Below are 26,122 nucleotides of genomic sequence, written 5' to 3'. Positions count from 1 at the left end.
GACCTGAAAGAGCACCAAGATGGAGTGGAGCTGTGGAGGACCAAGCCTGGATGGACTTTGCCTGTGGATGGACCCTGCCTGCAATAACTGTCTTCCCACATGAACAGACATTCTGTAAGACTGGATGATGAGAGCTCTTCCTCCATTGGGTTATTTGTGTTGTTTCACACATGCGCACTAGATTTCCACACAGAGGCAAGTGCTGAGGGCTGATAGTGTCTCGGGGTGGCAAGTGTGTGATAGGGAGGGGTTGTGCACTGCTGGCCTTTGGTGTGTGCACAGTCGGGCCAGGAGGCTGAGCCTGCAAAGCAGGCTGAGGAGGTGTGCACAAGAGGGAGGGTAGGCTCTTGGTGGATCAGTGGTCCTGCCCTGGCTATTTGGGTAACAGATCTCCCATCAAAGGTTGAGATGGGGTTCAGGTGAGAGAAGCAGTGAGATCCAACGAAGCCAAACGCTGCGGACCTGGTGAAAGTTGGAGGTGGCACTGGTGGTAAAGGAGAAGTGAGAGGAACAGAGGAACAACGTCCTGAGTGGGAGCTGGAGTCCTGAATTCCCACAAAGGCCAGTCTGCAAGGAAGAGAGTGGGTAGTAAGGGGAAGTAATGTTAATTTCCATGAGTTCTCAATGCTTTTTCTTTTGTTTCCTTTCTTTTTGTTGTTGTTTGTATGTGTTTGTGAGTATGTGTTGGTACTGAGGCTCAAACTCAGTGCTTCTAATCTCCTTTCTTTCTGTCTACTTTTCCCTGTCTTCCATCTACTTTCCCCACTTTTCATTTTGTTGTTGTAGTTGTCGGTCATGGGATTCAAACTCTGGGCCTGGGCGTTGTCCCTGAGCTCTTCAGGTCAAGGCAGCTGCCCTCCCCCTGGAGCCACAGTGCCACTTCCAGCCTTTCCCACTTGTATTTTTCCTCATTCCTCTCCTCCTCTTTTTCCTATTTCCCTCTTCTTCTTCTTCTCTTTGTCTTCCATTCTGACTCCTTCCCTCCCTCCCTCCTTCCTGAACATTTCTTTGTTTTCAGTTTTCTATCTCTGTGTTTCACCCTCTCTCTTTCTCTGTGTCTATCTCTTTGTCTCTCTCTCTTTCTCCCTGTCTCTGTCTCTCTGTCTCTCTCTCCCTCTATCTCCTTTCGTTCCTCCCTCCCTCCCTTTCATTTTGATGTCATTAGTCTCTTGTAGCACAGGTTGGTTTCTCTGGTGTTGCACAAGGGATGTATGTGTTTACTGAGGGACCCCTTAAAAATGGTGGTGGAAGCCAGTGGTAGACTGGTGTATGTGTCTGCACTCGGTGTTAGCATATCCTGGTAGAGATTCGGTGAGTTTCCAGACAGGCCCCCAGGCATCACCCCTTCCCAAGTGCCTGGGCTTTTAGGATGGTGCTTTCTTTCCTCTTTGGTTGTGCAGGAGAAGGTGTAAGCCACATGGAGTAGAAGCAGAGCCCAATTTTTCTCCCAGGGGAAATCATAGTGCTGGGAGTGGTGGGGGTGGGCTGTGAGACTGAATTTCAAATACTAAAACAGAACATTTAGGGACGTTTTGAGAATCACCAAGTGTATGAATTAAAATATTTTCCTTTCTTTGGAGCTGAGAGTAAGGAGCGACAGACCTGAAAAAGCATGGAGACACAGTGGTGGCCGTGGATGGACCTGTCCTGGATGGACCTGGTCTGTGGATGGACTCTGCCTGTGTTGGCACAGCTGCCCCCTCACGGAATTCAGTAAGTCTGGCTGAGGGCCCTTCACTGCTGGGCTATTGAGTTGGTTCAGCCAGGGCAATAGAAGTTCCACACAGAGGAAGTTGTGAGGGCGGATGCTGTGTTTGGAGGAGTTGAGCACATGTGGCCTTTGGTGTATGAGCACTGGGGTCAAGAGGCTGAGCTTGCAGAGCAGGCTGATGAGATTTGCAGCAGGTGCTGGGCTGGAATGCCTGGGTGGTCTACCTCACCACTGTTTGAAGTATTGAGCTCAAGTCAAAGATTGACACTCATGTTCAAGGAGAACAGAGAGAAGGAAGCGGAGGAATCCTGAATTCCACATGGTCCAGGCCTCCGTGGAAGAGGGTGGATGGGGAGAAGAGGACTGTTCATTTTCCTGATTTCTCAATGCTTTTTTCTTTTTCTTTTCTTTTGTTTTTCATGTGTATGTGTTTGTGAGTGTGTGCTAGAACTGGGGCTTGAACTGCATTTCCTTCTTTTCTATGTACCTACTCCATGACTTTCTCCTCTTCTTCACCTCTTCTCCTTCCCCTCCTCTCCCTTTCCCATTCCTTCTCTATCCCTGCCTCCACCTGGATCTGTCTTTGTCTGCCTTTCTCCTCTTTCTCTCTCCTGCAAGCTCTGTCTCTTAGTTCACAGGGCCATGGTGTGTGCTGGACCAGTGCATTCACACCTCCAGGCTTGCATTCTTCTAGATAATTGGAGATGGAATCTGGCCAGGCTGGCTGTACCTTCGATCTTCCAGGTGTCAGCTTCTAGAAAAGCTAGGATGCCACATGTGAGCCAGCAGCATCTGGCAATGCTTTTGATGTCATTAGTCTCTTGTAGCACAGGTTGGTTTCTCTGGTGTTGCACAAGGGATGTATGTGTTTACTGAGGGACAGCTTTGTGAGGGCCAACTAAAAAATGGTGTGAGGAAGGTGGTTGTGGGCCGGTGTGCAGAGTGGACCGAGGGAGAAGGACATGTGCACAGTGCGACCATGTCAGCCCTGATGAGTGTCGGGTTCTTAGTAGAGACCCTAGAAATCTCAAGAGAGTTCACACCTGACACCCCTCTGCAGAGCCCCAGGCATTGGAGATGGTGCTTCTTTTGGACTAGCAGTTCCCAGGTGAAGACTCATAGAAGGGTAGCAGAGCCCAATTGTTCTCTTAGGGGAACTGGCGAGATTATGGATGGATCTAAGTTGCAAATAGAATGTTCCCAACGTCCAGAAACTATTTTTTGGAATCGAAAGTGTATTAAAATATTTTTCCCTTCCTTTCACCTACAGGTGGAGAAATCTCCGAATGAACAAGAAACATGAGAAATCACGGAGTTATAGTGGTATCTGTGGATAGCCAGGGTCTGGATGGATTTTCCTTATGGATGGACCTTGCCTGTGGATGGACCCTGCCTGGGTTGACTGCGTATTCACAGAAATTCAGTAAGATTGGAGGAGAGCCCTTCTCCACTGGGTTATTAGTATTGGTTCAGCCAGGGAAATAGATTCCCACACTTTTGGCGTGACAAACGTGTGATGGGGAGGAGGTGGGCACATGTGGCCTTTGCTATGTGTGCACTAGGTCAGGAGGCTGAGCCTGCAGAACAGACGGATAGGATTTGCACAGAGGGTGGTTGGGGCTCTTGGAAGTCCCACTGGGGGCTATTTGAAGTCCGGAGCTCAGCTCCAAGAATGAGATGAGATTCTGGTGAGAGAATCAGTGGGTTTATGGTAAAAGACAGGGTTCCATTAGTGCGGAAAGACAGCAGAGAGGAGGTGGCTGAGGAATCCTGAATTCCACCTGGACCAGTCTTCAGGGAAGACGGTGGGTGGAAAGGGACATTCTGTTCATTTCCATGATTCCTCAATGCTTGTTTGTTGTTTCTTTTTGTTTGTTTGTTGTATGGATGTGTTTGTGAGTGTGCTGGAACTGGGGCTTGAACTCAGTGCTTTTCTTCATTTCTTTCTCTCCTTTTCCTTCTCTGGCTTTCAGTGCTCTCCTTGTTCCAGTCTCTCTCTTCCCACCTATCTTTGGTCCCCACTCCTTCTCCTCTTCCTCTTCCTCTTGCCCTCTAGCTCTTCCCTTCTACGCCCTTTTCCATTCCATCTCACTCCCTCCATTCTCCCAAATTAGTCTCTGTCTCTCCTCTGTCTGTCTGTCTGTCTGTCTGTCTGTCTGTCTGTCTGTCTGTCTCTGTCTCTTGCTTTCTGTATCTCTCTCTCTCTGCCTCTGCCTCTCTCTCTGTCTCTCTCTGTTTCTCTCTCCCTCTGTCTCTCTGTTTCTCTCTCTGTCTCTCTCTCTTTGTGGGTGTGTCTGATTTGTCTACTACTGGAGTCACACCTCTAGGGCTGAAGTTTTCTACTTTGTTGGTGATGAGTTCTGCCCAGGCTGACTTGAACTGCAGTCTTTCAGGTTTCAATTTCTTTAAAAGTTAATATTACACACATGAGCCACCAGCACCTGCCCACACTTTTGACTTTTTGAATCTTGTATAGCTCAGGCCTTTTGTTGATTTATTAGAAAATGGATTTGTATACTTATGTATGAGACACCTTCAAGTGGATGAGGAGAGAAAGTGTACTGGACCATTGTACACAAGGTACACATAGAGAATTTCATTTGCACAGTGGAAAGGGGCCAGCAGTGAGAGGTGTCAGATGTTTAGAGACCCTATGAGTTCCCAGGGAAATCCCCAGCTGTCCCCATCTTACCCAAAGCCCTAGGCTCTGGAGCATGTTGCTTCTTGTTCAAAGATAGTACTTAGAGGAAGACTTTAGGTCTGATGGAAGAAGAGCAGAACCTCATTTTTCTGCTAGGGGAACCAGGGTGGGGAAGGTGTTGAAGTTCAAAAGTAGAACACCCTAAACATCCAGAACCAATTTCTGGTATCACAAAATACATAAAGTAAAATACTTTTCTTTCCATTCAACGAGATGGAGAGAAATCTTGGAAGGAGCCAGAGACGTGAGACAGCAGGGAGATACAGTGGTGCCTGTGGATGGGCTGGGCCTGATAAACTTTACTTGAGGATGGACCCTACCTGGGGTGACTGCATCTGGACACGAGCCGAACTTCAGTAAGATTGGGTGTGACCGTCCACCGCGGGGTTATTTGTGTTGGTTCAGCCAGGGCATCTCGTCACAAAGATTGAGATGGGATTCTCGTGAGAGAAGCATTGAGGGCCAAAAGAAGGCATAGGATGGGGCCCTGGTGACAGGCAGGGTTGACCCTGGTGCTGAAGGAGAACGGAGAGGAAGGAGGTCATGAAGGAGTGAAGGAATCCTGAATTCCACAAGGTTCAGTCAGTGAATACTGGTGGTCGAAGGGGAGAGCATTGTTCAATTCCTGATTTCTCAGTGTTTTGTCATATTGTATGCCTTTGTATTTGTTGTGTGTATGTGTTTGTGAGTATATACTGGTACTGGGGCTAGACATCAGTGCTATTTTTTCTCTTTTTGGGGCTCCTTTTCTCTGTTTGTTTCTCTCTTTTCTTTTACCCACTTATACCCCTTGCATGTCTTCCTTCCTTGTCTTCATCCTCACTCCCTATCCTCCTCTTCTCCATCCTCTCCTCTCCCTTTACATACCCTGTCCTTCCCTTCCTTGCCCTGACTTTGTCTCTGTCTCTGTCTCTTCTTTCCTCTCCCTCCCTCTATCTCCCTCTCTCCCTGCCCCCTCTCAGTTGGCATGTTTTTGGCTGGTCATCCACCTCTTGCATCCCAAGTCCAATGCTGCATTCTTCACAGAAATTGATGTTGGACTCTTCACATGCTGTCTTCCACATGTCATGCCTGGATTCACAGGGGTAATCCCCCAGCGCCATCAGGGATTGTACTGGACTTTGGTGTAGCACAGGTTTATGTCTATTGTTACAAAAGGGATTTCTGTATTCCTCTGAGGGACAGCTGTGTACAGAACATCTTAAAAATCATTGCAAAAGGAAGCGGTTTTGGGGTGGGGTGTGGAATAGACAGGAACAGAGTCACAGGTGCCCAGAGCAGGGTTGTCAGCATGGAATGGTGTCAGGGTCTTAGTAGAGAGCCTATCAGCTTCCAGAGATATCCCCTCTGACCCTCCAGGCTCTAAGCCTGGTGTTCCCTTACCTACCACTGGCAAGTCCCAGGTAAAGGCTCTAGACCTCATGGAATACTCACAGAGCCTAATTCTCCTAGGGGAACCAGGGTGCAGAGAGCTGAGTTTCAAATCTTAGAACACTTTCGAAGAATCAGGAGCCAAGTTCCGACATCACAATATATGTCAGTTAAAATAGTCTTCTCTCCATTCTGCTAGATGGAAAGAAGTCTCTGAAGTGGCAAGAGATCTGAGGAATCATGGAGGTGGAGTATCCTGGTGCCCGGGCCCTGCCATGAAGGATTGATATGTGGATATGAACAGAAATTCAGTCTGGAGACACGGTTTATAGGCACAGCACCAACCTAGCAAGTATAAAGCCTTGAGTTCAAATACCCAGGACAACACAAAGAGGTAGGAAAATAAACACTATATGTGTACATATATATATATATAGGTATGTATACCTATATATATGTATATGTATGTATGTATGTATGTATGTATGTATGTATGTATGTATATTTATAGGCAGTTTGAGTTTATTGAGTACGTCAACTATCTTTGTGGAAGCAGTTTTGTAGACAACTGAAAAAAGAAGCAGCCATTCTCCTATGGATATTGGAGACAGCAGGGAAGGGAGGAAATAATGTTTGATTTCCTGAAGTGTTGCAAAACAGGTAAGAACCAGAATCTTCACTTAGTAAATTTATAGTGTCAAGACTTTCTCTGAAAAAAGTCTGGGTATTTTTTGTATTATTACATTATTTTCTATTTCGTGTCAGTTCTAAGAGCTTCAACTCAGCATCAGAGCTCTGTTCCCGGGCTCAACCTCCTCACCCCCTGCTCTAAGCTAACACTTTACCACCTGAGCCCCAGCTGTTGATTGACTTTTTTATGCCAGTCCTGAGGCTTGAACTCTTGGCCTGGCAACTGTCCTTGGGCTTTCTGCGGGCTAGTGCTCTACCACTTAAGCCACAGCACCACTTGCAGCTTTTTGTCTGAGGTATGTGGTACCAAGGCATTGAATCCATGGCTTCTTGCATGCTAGGCAACAACTCTACCATTGAGGCCATGCTCCCAGCTCCTTAATTAGCTTTTTCCTGGTTGAAGAGAAGATTCTCACAGCCTTTCCTTCCTTCCAGGGCTGGCTTCAAGCTGCGATCCTCAGATCTCAGCCTCCTGAATAGCTAGGATTACAGGCTTGAGCCACCAGTACTCAGTGCACGGCCTGATTTTGATAGACCACTGTGGAAGGGCCCTGGGATCATCTAACAAGGACAGTGTGCTTCCTGGTGGCAGCAATGGCTGATGGGACTGGGGACACTTTAACTGGAGAACAAAAGGGAGGATCCTGCTGTGGTAGCTCAGTCTTGATCCCTCAAATATTCATCCTGACCCCTGGAACTCTGCAAGGGGTCAGTAACATGGAAAAGACAAAGAGATTAGGTGGTATGAATACATTACAAGGAAGGATAACCACATTACCTAGGCTGGGTCTGGTGACATGCTGTGAGTGTTAAAAAGAAAAAAAGAGAGGTAGGAATGTCTGAGCCAAAGCAGAGGAGACTACAAAAGCTGAGATTGGAGTGGTCCTGCCAGGAGCCAAGGAATGCAGGCAGTCCACATAGACCCTGTTAGAGACAACACATGGGTTCTGCTTTAGATCCTCCTGCTCTACTCACATCTTGAGTTCCTGTGATAGCCTTAAGAACCCTATGGGAGGTCTAGGAGTTTGGTCAAGTGGTAAGAGTGCTTGCCTAGCATGCACGAAAACCCGGGTTCAATTTGTCGATGTCACATACATAGAAAGAGCTGGAAGTGGTGCTGTGGATCAAGTGGTAGAGCACTAGCCTTGAGAAGGCCCAAGACAGTGCTTTGGCCCCGAGTTCAAGCCCCAGGAGTGGCCAAACAAAAACAAAAAGAAAACAACCCTATGGGATCGATTTTGAATTTGTCATTTCAGGAAATTGATGGGAATGTATTTTTTGTTGTTTTAAGTCACTAAATCAGTAGTCATTTGTCATGATAGCCACAAGACAATGATGCACCCGTTCTTGAAGCTTGCATTCCTCCAATTTATACAAACAGCCACTGGCTGGACCAACAGGTTTAGGGCATTTGTGTAAAACAGATGCTCTTTTATAATAAATCGTGACATTTCAAAGATGCGACAATATGTTATACTCGATGTTAGAATGACATCAGAAGTATACTTGGGAGCTGGGAGTTAGGCCTAATGGTATTTGTGCTAGAGGCTCAAAGACCAGAGTTCCATTCCTCTCTACCGCATCCATAGAAAGAGCTGGCACAGGTGCTGTGGCTCAAGTGGTAGCCTTGAGCAAAAGAAGCTCAGGGGCAGTGCTCAGGCACGGAATACTCCTCATAAAATCTCCATACTCAGGCAGGGCTATTACCCACACCAATAGATATCTGTTCCTATGGATCAGATAACTTCAAACATCCAGCATTTCTTCTTACCCAGTTTGCGGGCGTAGGGAATCCAGCAGAAGCTTAGCAGGATTGTTCTTAGTTTGGAACTCAGAGACAACTGTGAAAGTTTCTACTGGGGGCCAGGTCATCTTCAGCTCATTTTTCATATAGTTCTCAATCCTGGGGCTAGAATACAGAGCCAGGACCCTGTCCCTGAGTTGTTTTTTTTTTTTTTTTTTAGTTTTTCTTTTTTTAGCTTAAGGCTACCTCTCTACTGCTTTGAGCCACAGGGCCGCATGTGGTTTTCTGTGATGGATTTTCAAAAAGAATTTTAGGGAGTTCCCTGCTTGCCCTGGCTTTAAACTGAAATCCTGAGACATCAGCCTTCTGAGTATTATAATGAAAGATGTGAGCCATCAGTACCTGTAACATTATTTCTTTTTCCTTAAAAAGAACTCTCCACCAGAAAACCAGAAGTGGCACTGTGGCTGAAGGGGTAGAGCATCAGCCTTGAGCAGAAGAGCTCAGGGACAATGCCCAGGCCCAGAATTCAAGACCCATGACCAACAAACACAAACTCAAGTAGAATAACCTTCAAGTGCATAAAATAGGAGTCTACCTCTGAAAAGGGCTTAATAGTGTATGCTTGCCTAGCATTATTAGAACAGTTATATTAACATTAAACGCTGCAGTACCACAAATATAAAAACAAAGTGTTTGGTTTGAAACCTGCAAGGGACAAATAAAGATTTCCAAAAAAAAAAAAAAAGAAAAAGATGATGAAGCCAATCTAAACCAGTCATAGTGGAAACAGGAGACCCAATCTTGAATGTCAGATATGGACAAAAGTGTGACTTAATTTTGGATATCTGGTCTCTCTTCTCAAGTAGAGGCCGAATTTTGGGGTCCAATCATTACAAAGTCTCCCTGTCTTAGGCTCTCTTTCAATTAGATAGATACTATACCACAGAACAAGAAGAGTGTTGTAATTTGTCCATAAGGATTGGGTCCTCTGAAAAATGTCCCCAGAGGAGCAGTGATATGATGCCCTGTCCCCCCTACTGTAATCCCCACCCCTTGGAGATCTGGGGTCACTGACTAGTGTCCATTGGGTTCCCCACATGGTTGCCATGGTAGCAGAAGTGCATCCTCTCCTGTGCCAGCTCCCTTGACAACTGTCCTCAAGGCCCAAGAGCATAACTGCCAGTGGGTGCATGCCTGGCTGTGATTGGTCCACTTCCTAACTGATGTCACTAGGCTCACTCGTGATTGGTGCACCTCCCCCATGACAGAATGGGTCATTGTGAGGAATCTTCAGCAGGGTCCATGTGAAGCAGCTGAGCTCCACATTTGGCAGTTACAGCGCTGGGAGCTTTTCCTCGGTGACCCGCTGGACTTTCTCGCAGTGATTTTCACGTTTTACTTGCGTGTCGGGGTCTGTGTTTCAGTTCCTTGGATTGGGGTACCTCGTTTCGTTGTGCTGGGCTTTGTCTTCATTTGTTCGTTAGATTCACTTGTGTAGGTGAAGCTTTCCTTTCCACCAACTCCTTTTAGATCATTTTAGATAAGTTTAAGTTTGATTAGACAGAAAAATGGCCATGGTCAACAAAGTGTCCCTCACCTCCTCGTCCTCAGAGGAGGAGATCACCATCATCGGGCAGTATGAATTGAAGGAGGTCATCGGGTATGGCGGCTTCGGCTATGTGAAGCTGGCCTATCACCGCCTCGCGGACACCAAGGTGGCAGTGAAATTTCTCCTGAGAAAAGATCTGGAGAGCCAGGAGATAGCAAACGAGGTGGACATCAGTAAGACTGTGCATCACCCACACATCATCCGCTTGTTTGAGGTGATGGAGGACGAAGAGTGTGTGTATGTGGTCATGGAGCTGGCCAGTGGGGGACATCTCATGGGCTGGATCCTCAAGTCCCCCCGCCAGCGCCTATTTGAATTTGAGTCCAGGAGGCTGTTTCGACAGATCGCCAGTGCGGTGCAGTACCTTCACGAGAGCGGCATCGCACACCGGGACCTCAAGCCTAACAACATCCTGCTGGATGCCAAACGCAATGTGAAGGTGATGGACTTTGGCATGAGCGTGAGGTTGACACCGGGGGAGAGGCTGAAGGGCATTTGTGGAGTTGTGACATTCCGGGCCCCCGAAGTCTTCCTGAATCAAATGTATGACGGGTACAAAGTGGACATTTGGACCTTAGGGGTCCTGCTCTATGTCATGGCAACAGGGAAGTTCCCGTTTGAGGCGATGAAGTTGTCTGAGATTCGGGCACTGGTCCTAGAGGCCAAGTACGAGGCTCCTCTCTACCTGTCTGCAAAGGGACACGACCTGCTTTCCCAGATGCTGACAGTGGACCCGGACGAGAGGCCCAATATCGGCCAAATCATGGAGCACCCGTGGCTGGATCAAGGGGTGGGATTTGGCCTGGGTCCCGAGGAGCCATTGCCCGGAAAGCTGGACCCCGTGATTGTCAATGTCATGAGCCACATGGGCTACAACGCGGCTGACACTCAAGAGGCGATACGGGACCGGGCGTTCAACGAAGCCATGGGCACCTACCTGGCCATCAGAGAAAGTCTAAAAGACAGCACCAGCAAGGCAGAATTACAGAGGATTCCCTCTGCTATTGCGCCATGCCCAACTCCTGAGAGACTCCTGCCTCCAGGAAGGAGAGCCAGCTTACCTGCACGACTCCAGCGCTCCAGCGTGTCCTCAGAATACCAGTCGCAGGACGGTGGCAAGCAGTCACCTCTGAAGATCCGCCGAAGTGCCAGTGTGCCCGCCATTCCCCTCTGCTTGCTGCAGAGCTCCAGCCGCAGCAGTGACCAGGATTCTGTGCTTTCCCCTGGCTGGCCAAGAAACCCAGAGAGTTATCCCTCACAGGAAAACGCTCTTCCCTCTGGGCAGCCTGTACAGGTGGAGGCCTCAGCCTTTCACCTGAATAACAGATGGGGCTGGAGGAGGGCGGCTGACAGGGTAATGGCCATTCTTGGCCGACTCTGCTGCTGTGTCAGAGCCCCAAAGTAATTTGCAGAGCTTAGGAACAAACCTGTTTCTGAGAAAGGGATTCAGAACCCCGGAAGAGCACAATTGAAAGCCACAGAACCAACTGGGATGTGGAAATGCAGAGAGGTGTGAACTTACAGAGTTGCAGGAAGTTCACGCTGCTGTGTGTGCAGCATGCCTCAGTCCAGCACAGCCAAGCCATGTGACCAGTGCTAGAGGATTCTTCAGCCGGGTAACTGGTGCCAGGACTGCAAACACTGAGCTGGCTTTCCAGTGCTGAAAGGTAAGCTGAAAGTTGGTCTCAAGCCTCCTGTACCTTCCCTGGGCTGTGGCATTCCACCTTGATCTCTTATTTACTCACGTTGACCTTCATTCAACTACTATTCTCGTTTGTCTCCAATGCTACAGCAGCGTCATCACGTGACCTTTTACATATTATTTCCCTGAGCTTTTATTTATTTATTCAGGCTTGAAAGGGGCCCTTGAGCGTGTTGATATAGGAGCCTGTTCATCTGAGGAGCTGAATCATCTCGGACTCTGCTTATCCTTTGCTGGTCTCCAGGTGACTGTCTCCAGCTCTTGAGAACCCTAGTTTTTACTGGCTGAGTCAGCACATGAGGGCAGATCTTCAGTAGCAAAGGAGAGGGACCTGTCCCCATGCACCTGGTCAGTAGTTTCAGACCCAGTTACCTCCATTTCAATGCAGTTACCTCTCCATTGTGTTCTTGTAAACCTCATTACTATTCTAACATACAGTCACCAGCCCAAAGTTAATTATTTCCAAGTTGGTCGCTGATGACAGTAAAACACAAAAAAAACCCTGGTGTAATTTGAAGACCCTATCGCCTAGACATACTGCTTAGGATGACAGCTCCCTCTGTGGACCCACATCTTTCTCTTTGGACAGCCGGAGGGTGGGAGACTGAGTTTCAAGTATAAGAACAATCCTGAACCTCCAGAGCCCATTGTTGGACTGGCAAAGTATAGGAATGAAAATAATGATGCTTCCTTTCACCAAGAGGTGGAGACACCCGAGAAAGAGGAAGAGACCTGAGAAAGCACCGAGATGGAGTGGAGCCGTGGAGGACCAGGCCTGGATGGACTTTGCCTGTGGATGGACCCTGCCTGCAACAACTGTCTTCCCACATGAACTGAAATTCTGTAAGACTGGATGATGAGCGCTCTTCCTCCACTGGGTTATTTGTGTTGTCCACACACGCGCACTAGATTTCCAGACAGAGGCAAGTGCTGAGGGCTGATAGGGTCCTGGGGTGGCAGGTGTGTGATAGGGAGGAGTTGTGCACCGCTGGCCTTTGCTGTGTGCACAGTGGGGTCAGGAGGCTGAGCCTGCAAAGCAGGCTGAGGAGATGTGCACAGGAGGGGGGATGAGGCTCTTGGTGCATCAGTGGTGCAGCCCTGGCTATTTGGGCAACAGATCTCCCATCAAAGGTTGAGATGGGGTTCAGGTGAGAGAAGCAGTGAGAACCAACCAGGCCAAACGCTGGGGACCTGGTGAAAGTTGGAGGTGGCACTGGTGGTAAAGGAGAAGTGAGAGGAACAGAGGAACAACGTCCTGAGCAGGAGCTGAGGGGTCCTGAATTCCCACGAAGGCCAGTCTTCAGGGAAGAGTCTGGGTGGTAAGGGGAAGTAATGTTAATTTCCATGGTTTCTCAATGCTTTTTCTTTTCTCTCCCTTTTTCCTTTTTTTGTTGTTGTTTGTATGTGTTTGTGAGTATGTGTTGGTACTGGGGCTCAAACTCAGTGCTTCTAATCTCCTTGTCTTTCTGTCTACTTTTCCCTGTCTTCCATCTACCTTCCCCACTTTTCATTTTGTTGTTGTAGTTGTCGGTCATGGGACTCAAACTCTCTGGGCCTGGGCGTTGTCCTTGAGCTCTTCAGGTCAAGGCAGCTGCCCTCCCCCTGGAGCCACAGTGCCACTTCCAGCCTTTCCCACTTGTATTTTTCCTCATTCCTCTCCTCCTCTTTTTCCTATTTCCCTCTTCTTCCTCTTCTCTTTGTCTTCCATTCTGACTCCCTCCCTCCCTCCCTCCTTCATGAACATTTCTTTGTTTTTAGTTTTCTATCTCTGTGTTTCCCCCCTCTCTTTCTCTGTGTCTATCTCTTTGTCTCTCTCTCTTTCTCCCTGTCTCTGTCTCTCTGTCTCTCTCTCCCTCTGTCTCCTTTCGTTCCTCCCTCCCTCCCTTTCATTTTGTAGGTTCTTGGCTGGTACCTCCTCACTTAAGTCACATGTGCAAGCCTGACATTGTTTTAGTGAATTCAAGATGGAGTCTGGCTTTCAGTGCTTTCACTGCAGTGTTTTGGAGGTCAGCTTGTGGAACAGTTAGGTTTGGAGTCCTAAACCACCTGCACTGGAGCTTTTGACCTTGTTCATCTGAGGTAGCACAGGTTGGTGGCTCTGATGTGATGAAAGGGATTTGTGTACTTTTCTGAAGGCCAGCTTTGGGAGAAGAGACCCCTTAAAAATGGTGGTGGAAGGAAGCCAGTGGTAGACTGGTGTATGTGTCTGCACTCGGTGTTGGCATATCCTGGTAGAGATTCCGTGAGTTTCCAGACAGGCCCCCAGGCATCACCCCTTCCCAAGTGCCTGGGCTTTTAGGATGGTGCTTTCTTTCCTCTTCGGTTGTGCAGGAGAAGGTGTAAGCCACATGGAGTAGAAGCAGAGCCCAATTTTTCTCCCAGGGGAAATCATAGTGCTGGGAGTGGTGGGGGCGGGCTGTGAGACTGAATTTCAAATACTAAAACAGAACATTTAGGGACGTTTTGAGAATCACCAAGTGTATGAATTAAAATATTTTCCTTTCTTTGGAGCTGAGAGTAAGGAGCGACAGACCTGAAAAAGCATGGAGACACAGTGGTGGCCGTGGATGGACCTGTCCTGGATGGACCTGGTCTGTGGATGGACTCTGCCTGTGTTGGCACAGCTGCCCCCTCACGGAATTCAGTAAGTCTGGCTGAGGGCCCTTCACTGCTGGGCTATTGAGTTGGTTCAGCCAGGGCAATAGAAGTTCCACACAGAGGAAGTTGTGAGGGTGGGTGCTGTGTTTGGAGGAGTTGAGCACATGTGCCCTTGGTGTATGAGCACTGGGGTCAAGAGGCTGAGCTTGCAGAGCAGGCTGATGAGATTTGCAGCAGGTGCTGGGCTGGAATGCCTGGGTGGTCTACCTCACCACTGATTGAAGTACTGAGCTCAAGTCAAAGATTGACACTCATGTTCAAGGAGAACAGAGAGAAGGAAGCCGAGGAATCCTGAATTCCACATGGTCCAGGCCTCCGTGGAAGAGGGTGGATGGGGAGAAGAGGACTGTTCATTTTCCTGATTTCTCAATGCTTTTTTTGGTTTTCTTTTTGTTTGTTTGTTGTGTGTATGTGTTTGTGAGTTTGTGCTGGAACTGGGGCTTGAACTGCATTTCCTTCTTTTCTATGTGCCTACTCCATGACTTTCTCCTCTTCTCCTTCCCCTCCTCTCCCTTTCCCATTCCTTCTCTCTCCCTGCCTCCACCTGTATCTGTCTCTGTCTGCCTTTCTCCTCTTTCTCTCTCCTGCAATCTCTGTCTCTTAGTTCACAGGGCCATGGTGTGTGCTGGACTGGTGCATTCACACCTCCAGGCTTGCATTCTTCTAGATAATTGGAGATGGAATCTGGCCAGGCTGGCTGTTCCTTTGATCTTCCAGGTGTCAGCTTCTAGAAAAGCTAGGATGCCACACGTGAGCCAGCAGCATCTGGCAATGCCTTTGACGTCATTAGTGTCTTGTAGCACAGGTTGGTTTCTCTGATGTTCCAGAAGGGATGTATGTGTTTACTGAGGGACAGCTGTGTGAGTGAGGGCCAACTAAAAAATGGTGTGAGGAAGGTGGTTGTGAGTTGGTGTGCAGAGTGGACCGAGGGAGAAGGACATGTGCACAGGGCGAACATGTCAGCCCTGATGAGTGTCAGACTCTTAGTAGTGACCCTATAAATCTCAAGAGAGTTCACACCTGACACCCTCTGCAGAGCCCCAGGCTTTGGACATGGTGCTTCTTTTGGACTAGCAGTTCCCAGGTGAAGGGTAGCAGAGCCCAATTGTTCTCTTAGGGGAACTGGCGAGATTATGGATGGATCTAAGTTGCAAATAGAATGTTCCCAACGTCCAGAAACTATTTTTTGGAATCGAAAGTTTATTAAAATATTTTTCCCTTCCTTTCACCTACAGGTGGAGAAATCTCCGAATGAACAAGAAACATGAGAAATCACGGAGTTATAGTGGTATCTGTGGATAGCCAGGGTCTGGATGGATTTTCCTTATGGATGGACCTTGCCTGTGGATGGACCCTGCCTGGGTTGACTGCGTATTCACAGAAATTCAGTAAGATTGGAGGAGAGCCCTTCTCCACTGGGTTATTAGTATTGGTTCAGCCAGGGAAATAGATTCCCACACTTTTGGGGTGACAAACGTGTGATGGGGAGGAGTTGGGCACATGTGGCCTTTGCTATGTGTGCACTAGGTCAGGAGGCTGAGCCTGCAGAACAGACGGATAGGATTTGCACAGAGGGTGGTTGGGGCTCTTGGAAGTCCCACTCGGGGGCTATTTGAAGTCCGGAGCTCAGCTCCAAGAATGAGATGAGATTCTGGTGAGAGAATCAGTGGGTTTATGGTAAAAGACAGGGTTCCATTAGTGCGGAAAGACAGCAGAGAGGAGGTGGCTGAGGAATCCTGAATTCCACCTGGACCAGTCTTCAGGGAAGACGGTGGGTGGAAAGGGACATTCTGTTCATTTCCATGATTCCTCAATGCTTGTTTGTTGTTTCTTTTTGTTTGTTTGTTGTATGAATGTGTTTGTGAGTGTGCTGGAACTGGGGCTTGAACTCAGTGCTTTTCTTCATTTCTTTCTCTCCTTTTCCTTCTCTGGCTTTCAGTGCTCTCCTTGTTCCAGTCTCTCTCTTCCCACCTATCTTTGGTCCCCACTCCTTCTCCTCTTCCTCTTCCTCTTGCCCTCTAGCTCTTCCCTTCTACGCCCTTTTCCATTCCATCTCACTCCCTCCATTCTCCCAAATTAGTCTCTGTCTCTCCTCTGTCTGTCTGTCTGTCTGTCTGTCTGTCTGTCTGTCTGTCTCTGTCTCTTGCTTTCTGTATCTCTCTCTCTCTGCCTCTGCCTCTCTCTCTGTCTCTCTCTGTTTCTCTCTCCCTCTGTCTCTCTGTTTCTCTCTCTGTCTCTCTCTCTTTGTGGGTGTGTCTGATTTGTCTACTACTGGAGTCACACCTCTAGGGCTGAAGTTTTCTACTTTGTTGGTGATGAGTTCTGCCCAGGCTGACTTGAACTGCAGTCTTTCAGGTTTCAATTTCTTTAAAAGTTAATATTACACACATGAGCCACCAGCACCTGCCCACACTTTTGACTTTTTGAAACTTGTATAGCTCAGGCCTTTTGTTGATTTATTAGAAAATGGATTTGTATACTTATGTATGAGACACCTTCAAGTGGATGAGGAGAGAAAGTGTACTGGACCATTGTACACAAGGTACACATAGAGAATTTCATTTGCACAGTGCAAAGGGGCCAGCAGTGAGAGGTGTCAGATGTTTAGAGACCCTATGAGTTCCCAGGGAAATCCCCAGCTGTCCCCATCTTACCCAAAGCCCTAGGCTCTGGAGCATGTTGCTTCTTGTTCAAAGATAGTACTTAGAGGAAGACTTTAGGTCTGATGGAAGAAGAGCAGAACCTCATTTTTCTGCTAGGGGAACCAGGGTGGGGAAGGTGTTGAAGTTCAAAAGTAGAACACCCTAAACATCCAGAACCAATTTCTGGTATCACAAAATACATAAAGTAAAATACTTTTCTTTCCATTCAACGAGATGGAGAGAAATCTTGGAAGGAGCCAGAGACGTGAGACAGCAGGGAGATACAGTGGTGCCTGTGGATGGGCTGGGCCTGATAAACTTTACTTGAGGATGGACCCTACCTGGGGTGACTGCATCTGGACACGAGCCGAACTTCAGTAAGATTGGGTGTGACCGTCCACCGCGGGGTTATTTGTGTTGGTTCAGCCAGGGCATCTCGTCACAAAGATTGAGATGGGATTCTCGTGAGAGAAGCATTGAGGGCCAAAAGAAGGCATAGGATGGGGCCCTGGTGACAGGCAGGGTTGACCCTGGTGCTGAAGGAGAACGGAGAGGAAGGAGGTCATGAAGGAGTGAAGGAATCCTGAATTCCACAAGGTTCAGTCAGTGAATACTGGTGGTCGAAGGGGAGAGCATTGTTCAATTCCTGATTTCTCAGTGTTTTGTCATATTGTATGCCTTTGTATTTGTTGTGTGTATGTGTTTGTGAGTATATACTGGTACTGGGGCTAGACATCAGTGCTATTTTTTCTCTTTTTGGGGCTCCTTTTCTCTGTTTGTTTCTCTCTTTTCTTTTACCCACTTATACCCCTTGCATGTCTTCCTTCCTTGTCTTCATCCTCACTCCCTATCCTCCTCTTCTCCATCCTCTCCTCTCCCTTTACATACCCTGTCCTTCCCTTCCTTGCCCTGACTTTGTCTCTGTCTCTGTCTCTTCTTTCCTCTCCCTCCCTCTATCTCCCTCTCTCCCTGCCCCCTCTCAGTTGGCATGTTTTTGGCTGGTCATCCACCTCTTGCATCCCAAGTCCAATGCTGCATTCTTCACAGAAATTGATGTTGGACTCTTCACATGCTGTCTTCCACATGTCATGCCTGGATTCACAGGGGTAATCCCCCAGCGCCATCAGGGATTGTACTGGACTTTGGTGTAGCACAGGTTTATGTCTATTGTTACAAAAGGGATTTCTGTATTCCTCTGAGGGACAGCTGTGTACAGAACATCTTAAAAATCATTGCAAAAGGAAGCGGTTTTGGGGTGGGGTGTGGAATAGACAGGAACAGAGTCACAGGTGCCCAGAGCAGGGTTGTCAGCATGGAATGGTGTCAGGGTCTTAGTAGAGAGCCTATCAGCTTCCAGAGATATCCCCTCTGACCCTCCAGGCTCTAAGCCTGGTGTTCCCTTACCTACCACTGGCAAGTCCCAGGTAAAGGCTCTAGACCTCATGGAATACTCACAGAGCCTAATTCTCCTAGGGGAACCAGGGTGCAGAGAGCTGAGTTTCAAATCTTAGAACACTTTCGAAGAATCAGGAGCCAAGTTCCGACATCACAATATATGTCAGTTAAAATAGTCTTCTCTCCATTCTGCTAGATGGAAAGAAGTCTCTGAAGTGGCAAGAGATCTGAGGAATCATGGAGGTGGAGTATCCTGGTGCCCGGGCCCTGCCATGAAGGATTGATATGTGGATATGAACAGAAATTCAGTCTGGAGACACGGTTTATAGGCACAGCACCAACCTAGCAAGTATAAAGCCTTGAGTTCAAATACCCAGGACAACACAAAGAGGTAGGAAAATAAACACTATATGTATACATATATATATATATATAGGTATGTATACCTATATATATGTATATGTATGTATGTATGTATGTATGTATGTATGTATGTATATTTATAGGCAGTTTGAGTTTATTGAGTACGTCAACTATCTTTGTGGAAGCAGTTTTGTAGACAACTGAAAAAAGAAGCAGCCATTCTCCTATGGATATTGGAGACAGCAGGGAAGGGAGGAAATAATGTTTGATTTCCTGAAGTGTTGCAAAACAGGTAAGAACCAGAATCTTCACTTAGTAAATTTATAGTGTCAAGACTTTCTCTGAAAAAAGTCTGGGTATTTTTTGTATTATTACATTATTTTCTATTTCGTGTCAGTTCTAAGAGCTTCAACTCAGCATCAGAGCTCTGTTCCCGGGCTCAACCTCCTCACCCCCTGCTCTAAGCTAACACTTTACCACCTGAGCCCCAGCTGTTGATTGACTTTTTTATGCCAGTCCTGAGGCTTGAACTCTTGGCCTGGCAACTGTCCTTGGGCTTTCTGCGGGCTAGTGCTCTACCACTTAAGCCACAGCACCACTTGCAGCTTTTTGTCTGAGGTATGTGGTACCAAGGCATTGAATCCATGGCTTCTTGCATGCTAGGCAACAACTCTACCATTGAGGCCATGCTCCCAGCTCCTTAATTAGCTTTTTCCTGGTTGAAGAGAAGATTCTCACAGCCTTTCCTTCCTTCCAGGGCTGGCTTCAAGCTGCGATCCTCAGATCTCAGCCTCCTGAATAGCTAGGATTACAGGCTTGAGCCACCAGTACTCAGTGCACGGCCTGATTTTGATAGACCACTGTGGAAGGGCCCTGGGATCATCTAACAAGGACAGTGTGCTTCCTGGTGGCAGCAATGGCTGATGGGACTGGGGACACTTTAACTGGAGAACAAAAGGGAGGATCCTGCTGTGGTAGCTCAGTCTTGATCCCTCAAATATTCATCCTGACCCCTGGAACTCTGCAAGGGGTCAGTAACATGGAAAAGACAAAGAGATTAGGTGGTATGAATACATTACAAGGAAGGATAACCACATTACCTAGGCTGGGTCTGGTGACATGCTGTGAGTGTTAAAAAGAAAAAAAGAGAGGTAGGAATGTCTGAGCCAAAGCAGAGGAGACTACAAAAGCTGAGATTGGAGTGGTCCTGCCAGGAGCCAAGGAATGCAGGCAGTCCACATAGACCCTGTTAGAGACAACACATGGGTTCTGCTTTAGATCCTCCTGCTCTACTCACATCTTGAGTTCCTGTGATAGCCTTAAGAACCCTATGGGAGGTCTAGGAGTTTGGTCAAGTGGTAAGAGTGCTTGCCTAGCATGCACGAAAACCCGGGTTCAATTTGTCGATGTCACATACATAGAAAGAGCTGGAAGTGGTGCTGTGGATCAAGTGGTAGAGCACTAGCCTTGAGAAGGCCCAAGACAGTGCTTTGGCCCCGAGTTCAAGCCCCAGGAGTGGCCAAACAAAAACAAAAAGAAAACAACCCTATGGGATCGATTTTGAATTTGTCATTTCAGGAAATTGATGGGAATGTATTTTTTGTTGTTTTAAGTCACTAAATCAGTAGTCATTTGTCATGATAGCCACAAGACAATGATGCACCCGTTCTTGAAGCTTGCATTCCTCCAATTTATACAAACAGCCACTGGCTGGACCAACAGGTTTAGGGCATTTGTGTAAAACAGATGCTCTTTTATAATAAATCGTGACATTTCAAAGATGCGACAATATGTTATACTCGATGTTAGAATGACATCAGAAGTATACTTGGGAGCTGGGAGTTAGGCCTAATGGTATTTGTGCTAGAGGCTCAAAGACCAGAGTTCCATTCCTCTCTACCGCATCCATAGAAAGAGCTGGCACAGGTGCTGTGGCTCAAGTGGTAGCCTTGAGCAAAAGAAGCTCAGGGGCAGTGCTCAGGCACGGAATACTCCTCATAAAATCTCCATACTCAGGCAGGGCTATTACCCACACCAATAGATGTCTGTTCCTATGGATCAGATAACTTCAAACATCCAGCATTTCTTCTTACCCAGTTTGCGGGCGTAGGGAATCCAGCAGAAGCTTAGCAGGATTGTTCTTAGTTTGGAACTCAGAGACAACTGTGAAAGTTTCTACTGGGGGCCAGGTCATCTTCAGCTCATTTTTCATATAGTTCTCAATCCTGGGGCTAGAATACAGAGCCAGGACCCTGTCCCTGAGTTGTTTTTTTTTTTTTTTTTAGTTTTTCTTTTTTTTAGCTTAAGGCTACCTCTCTACTGCTTTGAGCCACAGGGCCGCATGTGGTTTTCTGTGATGGATTTTCAAAAAGAATTTTAGGGAGTTCCCTGCTTGCCCTGGCTTTAAACTGAAATCCTGAGACATCAGCCTTCTGAGTATTATAATGAAAGATGTGAGCCATCAGTACCTGTAACATTATTTCTTTTTCCTTAAAAAGAACTCTCCACCAGAAAACCAGAAGTGGCACTGTGGCTGAAGGGGTAGAGCATCAGCCTTGAGCAGAAGAGCTCAGGGACAATGCCCAGGCCCAGAATTCAAGACCCATGACCAACAAACACAAACTCAAGTAGAATAACCTTCAAGTGCATAAAATAGGAGTCTACCTCTGAAAAGGGCTTAATAGTGTATGCTTGCCTAGCATTATTAGAACAGTTATATTAACATTAAACGCTGCAGTACCACAAATATAAAAACAAAGTGTTTGGTTTGAAACCTGCAAGGGACAAATAAAGATTTCCAAAAAAAAAAAAGAAAAAGATGATGAAGCCAATCTAAACCAGTCATAGTGGAAACAGGAGACCCAATCTTGAATGTCAGATATGGACAAAAGTGTGACTTAATTTTGGATATCTGGTCTCTCTTCTCAAGTAGAGGCCGAATTTTGGGGTCCAATCATTACAAAGTCTCCCTGTCTTAGGCTCTCTTTCAATTAGATAGATACTATACCACAGAACAAGAAGAGTGTTGTAATTTGTCCATAAGGATTAGGTCCTCTGAAAAATGTCCCCAGAGGAGCAGTGATATGATGCCCTGTCCCCCCTACTGTAATCCCCACCCCTTGGAGATCTGGGGTCACTGACTAGTGTCCATTGGGTTCCCCACATGGTTGCCATGGTAGCAGAAGTGCATCCTCTCCTGTGCCAGCTCCCTTGACAACTGTCCTCAAGGCCCAAGAGCATAACTGCCAGTGGGTGCATGCCTGGCTGTGATTGGTCCACTTCCTAACTGATGTCACTAGGCTCACTCGTGATTGGTGCACCTCCCCCATGCCAGAATGGGTCATTGTGAGGAATCTTCAGCAGGGTCCATGTGAAGCAGCTGAGCTCCACATTTGGCAGTTACAGCGCTGGGAGCTTTTCCTCGGTGACCCGCTAGACTTTCTTGCAGTGATTTTCACGTTTTACTTGCGTGTCGGGGTCTGTGTTTCAGTTCCTTGGATTGGGTACCTCGTTTCGTTGTGCTGGGCTTTGTCTTCATTTGTTTGTTAGATTCACTTGTGTAGGTGAAGCTTTCCTTTCCACCAACTCCTTTTAGATCATTTTAGATAAGTTTAAGTTTGATTAGACAGAAAAATGGCCATGGTCAACAAAGTGTCCCTCACCTCCTCGTCCTCAGAGGAGGAGATCACCATCATCGGGCAGTATGAATTGAAGGAGGTCATCGGGTATGGCAGCTTTGGCTATGTGAAGCTGGCCTATCACCGCCTCGCGGACACCAAGGTGGCAGTGAAATTTCTCCTGAGAAAAGATCTGGAGAGCCAGGAGATAGCAAACGAGGTGGACATCAGTAAGACTGTGCATCACCCACACATCATCCGCTTGTTTGAGGTGATGGAGGACGAAGAGTGTGTGTATCTGGTCATGGAGCTGGCCAGTGGGGGACATCTCATGGGCTGGATCCTCAAGTCCCCCCGCCAGCGCCTATTTGAATTTGAGTCCAGGAGGCTGTTTCGACAGATCGCCAGTGCAGTGCAGTACCTTCACGAGAACGGCATCGCACACCGGGCCCTCAAGCCTAACAACATCCTGCTGGATGGCAAACGCAATGTGAAGGTGATTGACTTTGGCATGAGCGTGAGGTTGACACCGGGGGAGAGGCTGAAGGGCATTTGTGGAGTTGTGACATTCCGGGCCCCCGAAGTCTTCCTGAATCAAATGTATGACGGGTACAAAGTGGACATTTGGAGCTTAGGGGTCCTGCTCTATGTCATGGCAACAGGGAAGTTCCCGTTTGAGGCGAAGAAGTTGTCTGAGATTCGGGCACTGGTCCTAGAGGCCAAGTACGAGGCTCCTCTCTACCTGTCTGCAAAGGGACACGACCTGCTTTCCCAGATGCTGACAGTGGACCCGGACGAGAGGCCCAATATCGGCCAAATCATGGAGCACCCGTGGCTGGATCAAGGGGCGGGATTTGGCCTGGGTCCCGAGGAGCCATTGCCCGGAAAGCTGGACCCCGTGATTGTCAATGTCATGAGCCACATGGGCTACAACGCGGCTGACACTCAAGAGGCGATACGGGACCGGGCGTTCAACGAAGCCATGGGCACCTACCTGGCCATCAGAGAAAGTCTAAAAGACAGCACCAGCAAGGCAGAATTACAGAGGATTCCCTCTGCTATTGCGCCATGCCCAACTCCTGAGAGACTCCTGCCTCCAGGAAGGAGAGCCAGCTTACCTGCACGACTCCAGCGCTCCAGCGTGTCCTCAGAATACCAGTCGCAGGACGGTGGCAAGCAGTCACCTCTGAAGATCCGCCGAAGTGCCAGTGTGCCCGCCATTCCCCTCTGCTTGCTGCAGAGCTCCAGCTGCAGCAGTGACCAGGATTCTGTGCTTTCCCCTGGCTGGCCAAGAAACCCAGAGAGTTATCCCTCACAGGAAAACGCTCTTCCCTCTGGGCAGCCTGTACAGGTGGAGGCCTCAGCCTTTCACCTGAATAACAGATGGGGCTGGAGGAGGGCGGCTGACAGGGTAATGGCCATTCTTGGCCGACTCTGCTGCTGTGTCAGAGCCCCAAAGTAATTTGCAGAGCTTAGGAACAAACCTGTTTCTGAGAAAGGGATTCAGAACCCCGGAAGAGCACAATTGAAAGCCACAGAACCAACTGGGATGTGGAAATGCAGAGAGGTGTGAACTTACAGAGTTGCAGGAAGTTCACGCTGCTGTGTGTGCAGCATGCCTCAGTCCAGCACAGCCAAGCCATGTGACCAGTGCTAGAGGATTCTTCAGCCGGGTAACTGGTGCCAGGACTGCAAACACTGAGCTGGCTTTCCAGTGCTGAAAGGTAAGCTGAAAGTTGGTCTCAAGCCTCCTGTACCTTCCCTGGGCTGTGGCATTCCACCTTGATCTCTTATTTACTCACGTTGACCTTCATTCAACTACTATTCTCGTTTGTCTCCAATGCTACAGCAGCGTCATCACCTGACCTTTTACATATTATTTCCCTGAGCTTTTATTTATTTATTCAGGCTTGAAAGGGGCCCTTGAGCGTGTTGATATAGGAGCCTGTTCATCTGAGGAGCTGAATCATCTCGGACTCTGCTTATCCTTTGCTGGTCTCCAGGTGACTGTCTCCAGCTCTTGAGAACCCTAGTTTTTACTGGCTGAGTCAGCACATGAGGGCAGATCTTCAGTAGCAAAGGAGAGGGACCTGTCCCCATGCACCTGGTCAGTAGTTTCAGACCCAGTTACCTCCATTTCAATGCAGTTACCTCTCCATTGTGTTCTTGTAAACCTCATTACTATTCTAACATACAGTCACCAGCCCAAAGTTAATTATTTCCAAGTTGGTCGCTGATGACAGTAAAACACAAAAAAAACCCTGGTGTAATTTGAAGACCCTATCGCCTAGACATACTGCTTAGGATGACAGCTCCCTCTGTGGACCCACATCTTTCTCTTTGGACAGCCGGAGGGTGGGAGACTGAGTTTCAAGTATAAGAACAATCCTGAACCTCCAGAGCCCATTGTTGGACTGGCAAAGTATAGGAATGAAAATAATGATGCTTCCTTTCACCAAGAGGTGGAGACACCCGAGAAAGAGGAAGAGACCTGAGAAAGCACCGAGATGGAGTGGAGCCGTGGAGGACCAGGCCTGGATGGACTTTGCCTGTGGATGGACCCTGCCTGCAACAACTGTCTTCCCACATGAACTGAAATTCTGTAAGACTGGATGATGAGCGCTCTTCCTCCACTGGGTTATTTGTGTTGTCCACACACGCGCACTAGATTTCCAGACAGAGGCAAGTGCTGAGGGCTGATAGGGTCCTGGGGTGGCAGGTGTGTGATAGGGAGGAGTTGTGCACCGCTGGCCTTTGCTGTGTGCACAGTGGGGTCAGGAGGCTGAGCCTGCAAAGCAGGCTGAGGAGATGTGCACAGGAGGGGGGATGAGGCTCTTGGTGCATCAGTGGTGCAGCCCTGGCTATTTGGGCAACAGATCTCCCATCAAAGGTTGAGATGGGGTTCAGGTGAGAGAAGCAGTGAGAACCAACCAGGCCAAACGCTGGGGACCTGGTGAAAGTTGGAGGTGGCACTGGTGGTAAAGGAGAAGTGAGAGGAACAGAGGAACAACGTCCTGAGCGGGAGCTGAGGGGTCCTGAATTCCCACGAAGGCCAGTCTTCAGGGAAGAGACTGGGTGGTAAGGGGAAGTAATGTTAATTTCCATGGTTTCTCAATGCTTTTTCTTTTCTCTCCCTTTTTCCTTTTTTTGTTGTTGTTTGTATGTGTTTGTGAGTATGTGTGGGTACTGGGGCTCAAACTCAGTGCTTCTAATCTCCTTGTCTTTCTGTCTACTTTTCCCTGTCTTCCATCTACCTTCCCCACTTTTCATTTTGTTGTTGTAGTTGTCGGTCATGGGACTCAAACTCTCTGGGCCTGGGCGTTGTCCTTGAGCTCTTCAGGTCAAGGCAGCTGCCCTCCCCCTGGAGCCACAGTGCCACTTCCAGCCTTTCCCACTTGTATTTTTCCTCATTCCTCTCCTCCTCTTTTTCCTGTTTCCCTCTTCTTCCTCTTCTCTTTGTCTTCCATTCTGACTCCCTCCCTCCCTCCCTCCCTCCTTCGTGAACATTACTTTGTTTTTAGTTTTCTATCTCTGTGTTTTCCCCCTCTCTTTCTCTGTGTCTATCTCTTTGTCTCTCTCTCTTTCTCCCTGTCTCTGTCTCTCTGTCTCTCTCTCCCTCTGTCTCCTTTCGTTCCTCCCTCCCTCCCTTTCATTTTGTAGGTTCTTGGCTGGTACCTCCTCACTTAAGTCGCACGTGCAAGCCTGACATTGTTTTAGTGAATTCAAGATGGACTCTGGCTTTCAGTGCTTTCACTGCAGTGTTTTGGAGGTCAGCTTGTGGAACAGTTAGGTTTAGAGTCCTAAACCACCTGCACTGGAGCTTTTGACCTTGTTCATCTGAGGTAGCACAGGTTGGTGGCTCTGATGTGATGAAAGGGATTTGTGTACTTTTCTGAAGGCCAGCTTTGGGAGAAGA

The 26,122-nt window shown here is 47.9% G+C and overlaps 2 protein-coding genes across 13 annotated transcripts; both read left to right on the top strand.

Annotated features, from left to right (window-relative positions):
• Positions 1 to 2,990: 2,990 nt before the first annotated feature.
• LOC150044805 (sperm motility kinase 2A-like) lies at positions 2,991 to 14,163 on the top strand. Of its 7 annotated transcripts, none has more exons than XM_090321199.1 (8): positions 2,991 to 3,134; positions 4,626 to 4,768; positions 5,983 to 6,177; positions 6,295 to 6,443; positions 8,650 to 11,496; positions 11,681 to 11,775; positions 12,233 to 13,619; positions 14,043 to 14,163. In XM_090321199.1, exon 5 carries the CDS (start codon positions 9,789 to 9,791, stop codon positions 11,232 to 11,234), a length of 1,446 nt encoding a protein of 481 aa, XP_090177325.1. In that variant the 5' UTR covers positions 2,991 to 3,134; positions 4,626 to 4,768; positions 5,983 to 6,177; positions 6,295 to 6,443; positions 8,650 to 9,788; the 3' UTR covers positions 11,235 to 11,496; positions 11,681 to 11,775; positions 12,233 to 13,619; positions 14,043 to 14,163. The 7 variants fall into 7 exon arrangements, with proteins under 7 accessions (XP_090177325.1, XP_090177323.1, XP_090177330.1 ...); XM_090321197.1 differs by lacking the exon at positions 2,991 to 3,134 and adding an exon at positions 4,099 to 4,291; XM_090321204.1 differs by lacking the exon at positions 2,991 to 3,134 and having other exon boundaries at positions 4,342 to 4,768; positions 6,340 to 6,443; positions 9,835 to 11,496.
• A 744-nt stretch (positions 14,164 to 14,907) lies between these two features.
• On the top strand, positions 14,908 to 25,645 carry LOC150044804 (sperm motility kinase 2A-like). 6 transcript variants are annotated; one of them, XM_090321119.1, is made up of 8 exons: positions 14,908 to 14,994; positions 15,425 to 15,577; positions 17,066 to 17,208; positions 18,423 to 18,617; positions 18,778 to 18,881; positions 22,266 to 23,930; positions 24,115 to 24,209; positions 24,667 to 25,645. In XM_090321119.1, the coding sequence occupies exons 5-6, from the start codon at positions 18,851 to 18,853 to the stop codon at positions 23,666 to 23,668; spliced, it is 1,434 nt and encodes a 477-aa protein (XP_090177245.1). In that variant the 5' UTR covers positions 14,908 to 14,994; positions 15,425 to 15,577; positions 17,066 to 17,208; positions 18,423 to 18,617; positions 18,778 to 18,850; the 3' UTR covers positions 23,669 to 23,930; positions 24,115 to 24,209; positions 24,667 to 25,645. The 6 variants fall into 6 exon arrangements, with proteins under 6 accessions (XP_090177245.1, XP_090177246.1, XP_090177250.1 ...); XM_090321120.1 differs by lacking the exons at positions 14,908 to 14,994; positions 15,425 to 15,577 and adding an exon at positions 16,629 to 16,731; XM_090321124.1 differs by lacking the exons at positions 14,908 to 14,994; positions 15,425 to 15,577 and having other exon boundaries at positions 16,629 to 17,208; positions 22,269 to 23,930.
• The last annotated feature ends 477 nt before the right edge of the window (positions 25,646 to 26,122 follow it).

The sequence above is a fragment of the Megascapheus bottae genome, chromosome 29 (genome assembly GCF_031878675.1).
Source record: "Megascapheus bottae isolate mThoBot1 chromosome 29, mThoBot2.hap1, whole genome shotgun sequence".
NCBI classification, from domain to species: Eukaryota; Metazoa; Chordata; class Mammalia; order Rodentia; family Geomyidae; genus Megascapheus; species Megascapheus bottae.
The sequence above is the reverse complement of the archived record's forward strand: the minus strand, read 5'-3'. Positions and strand labels throughout refer to the sequence as shown.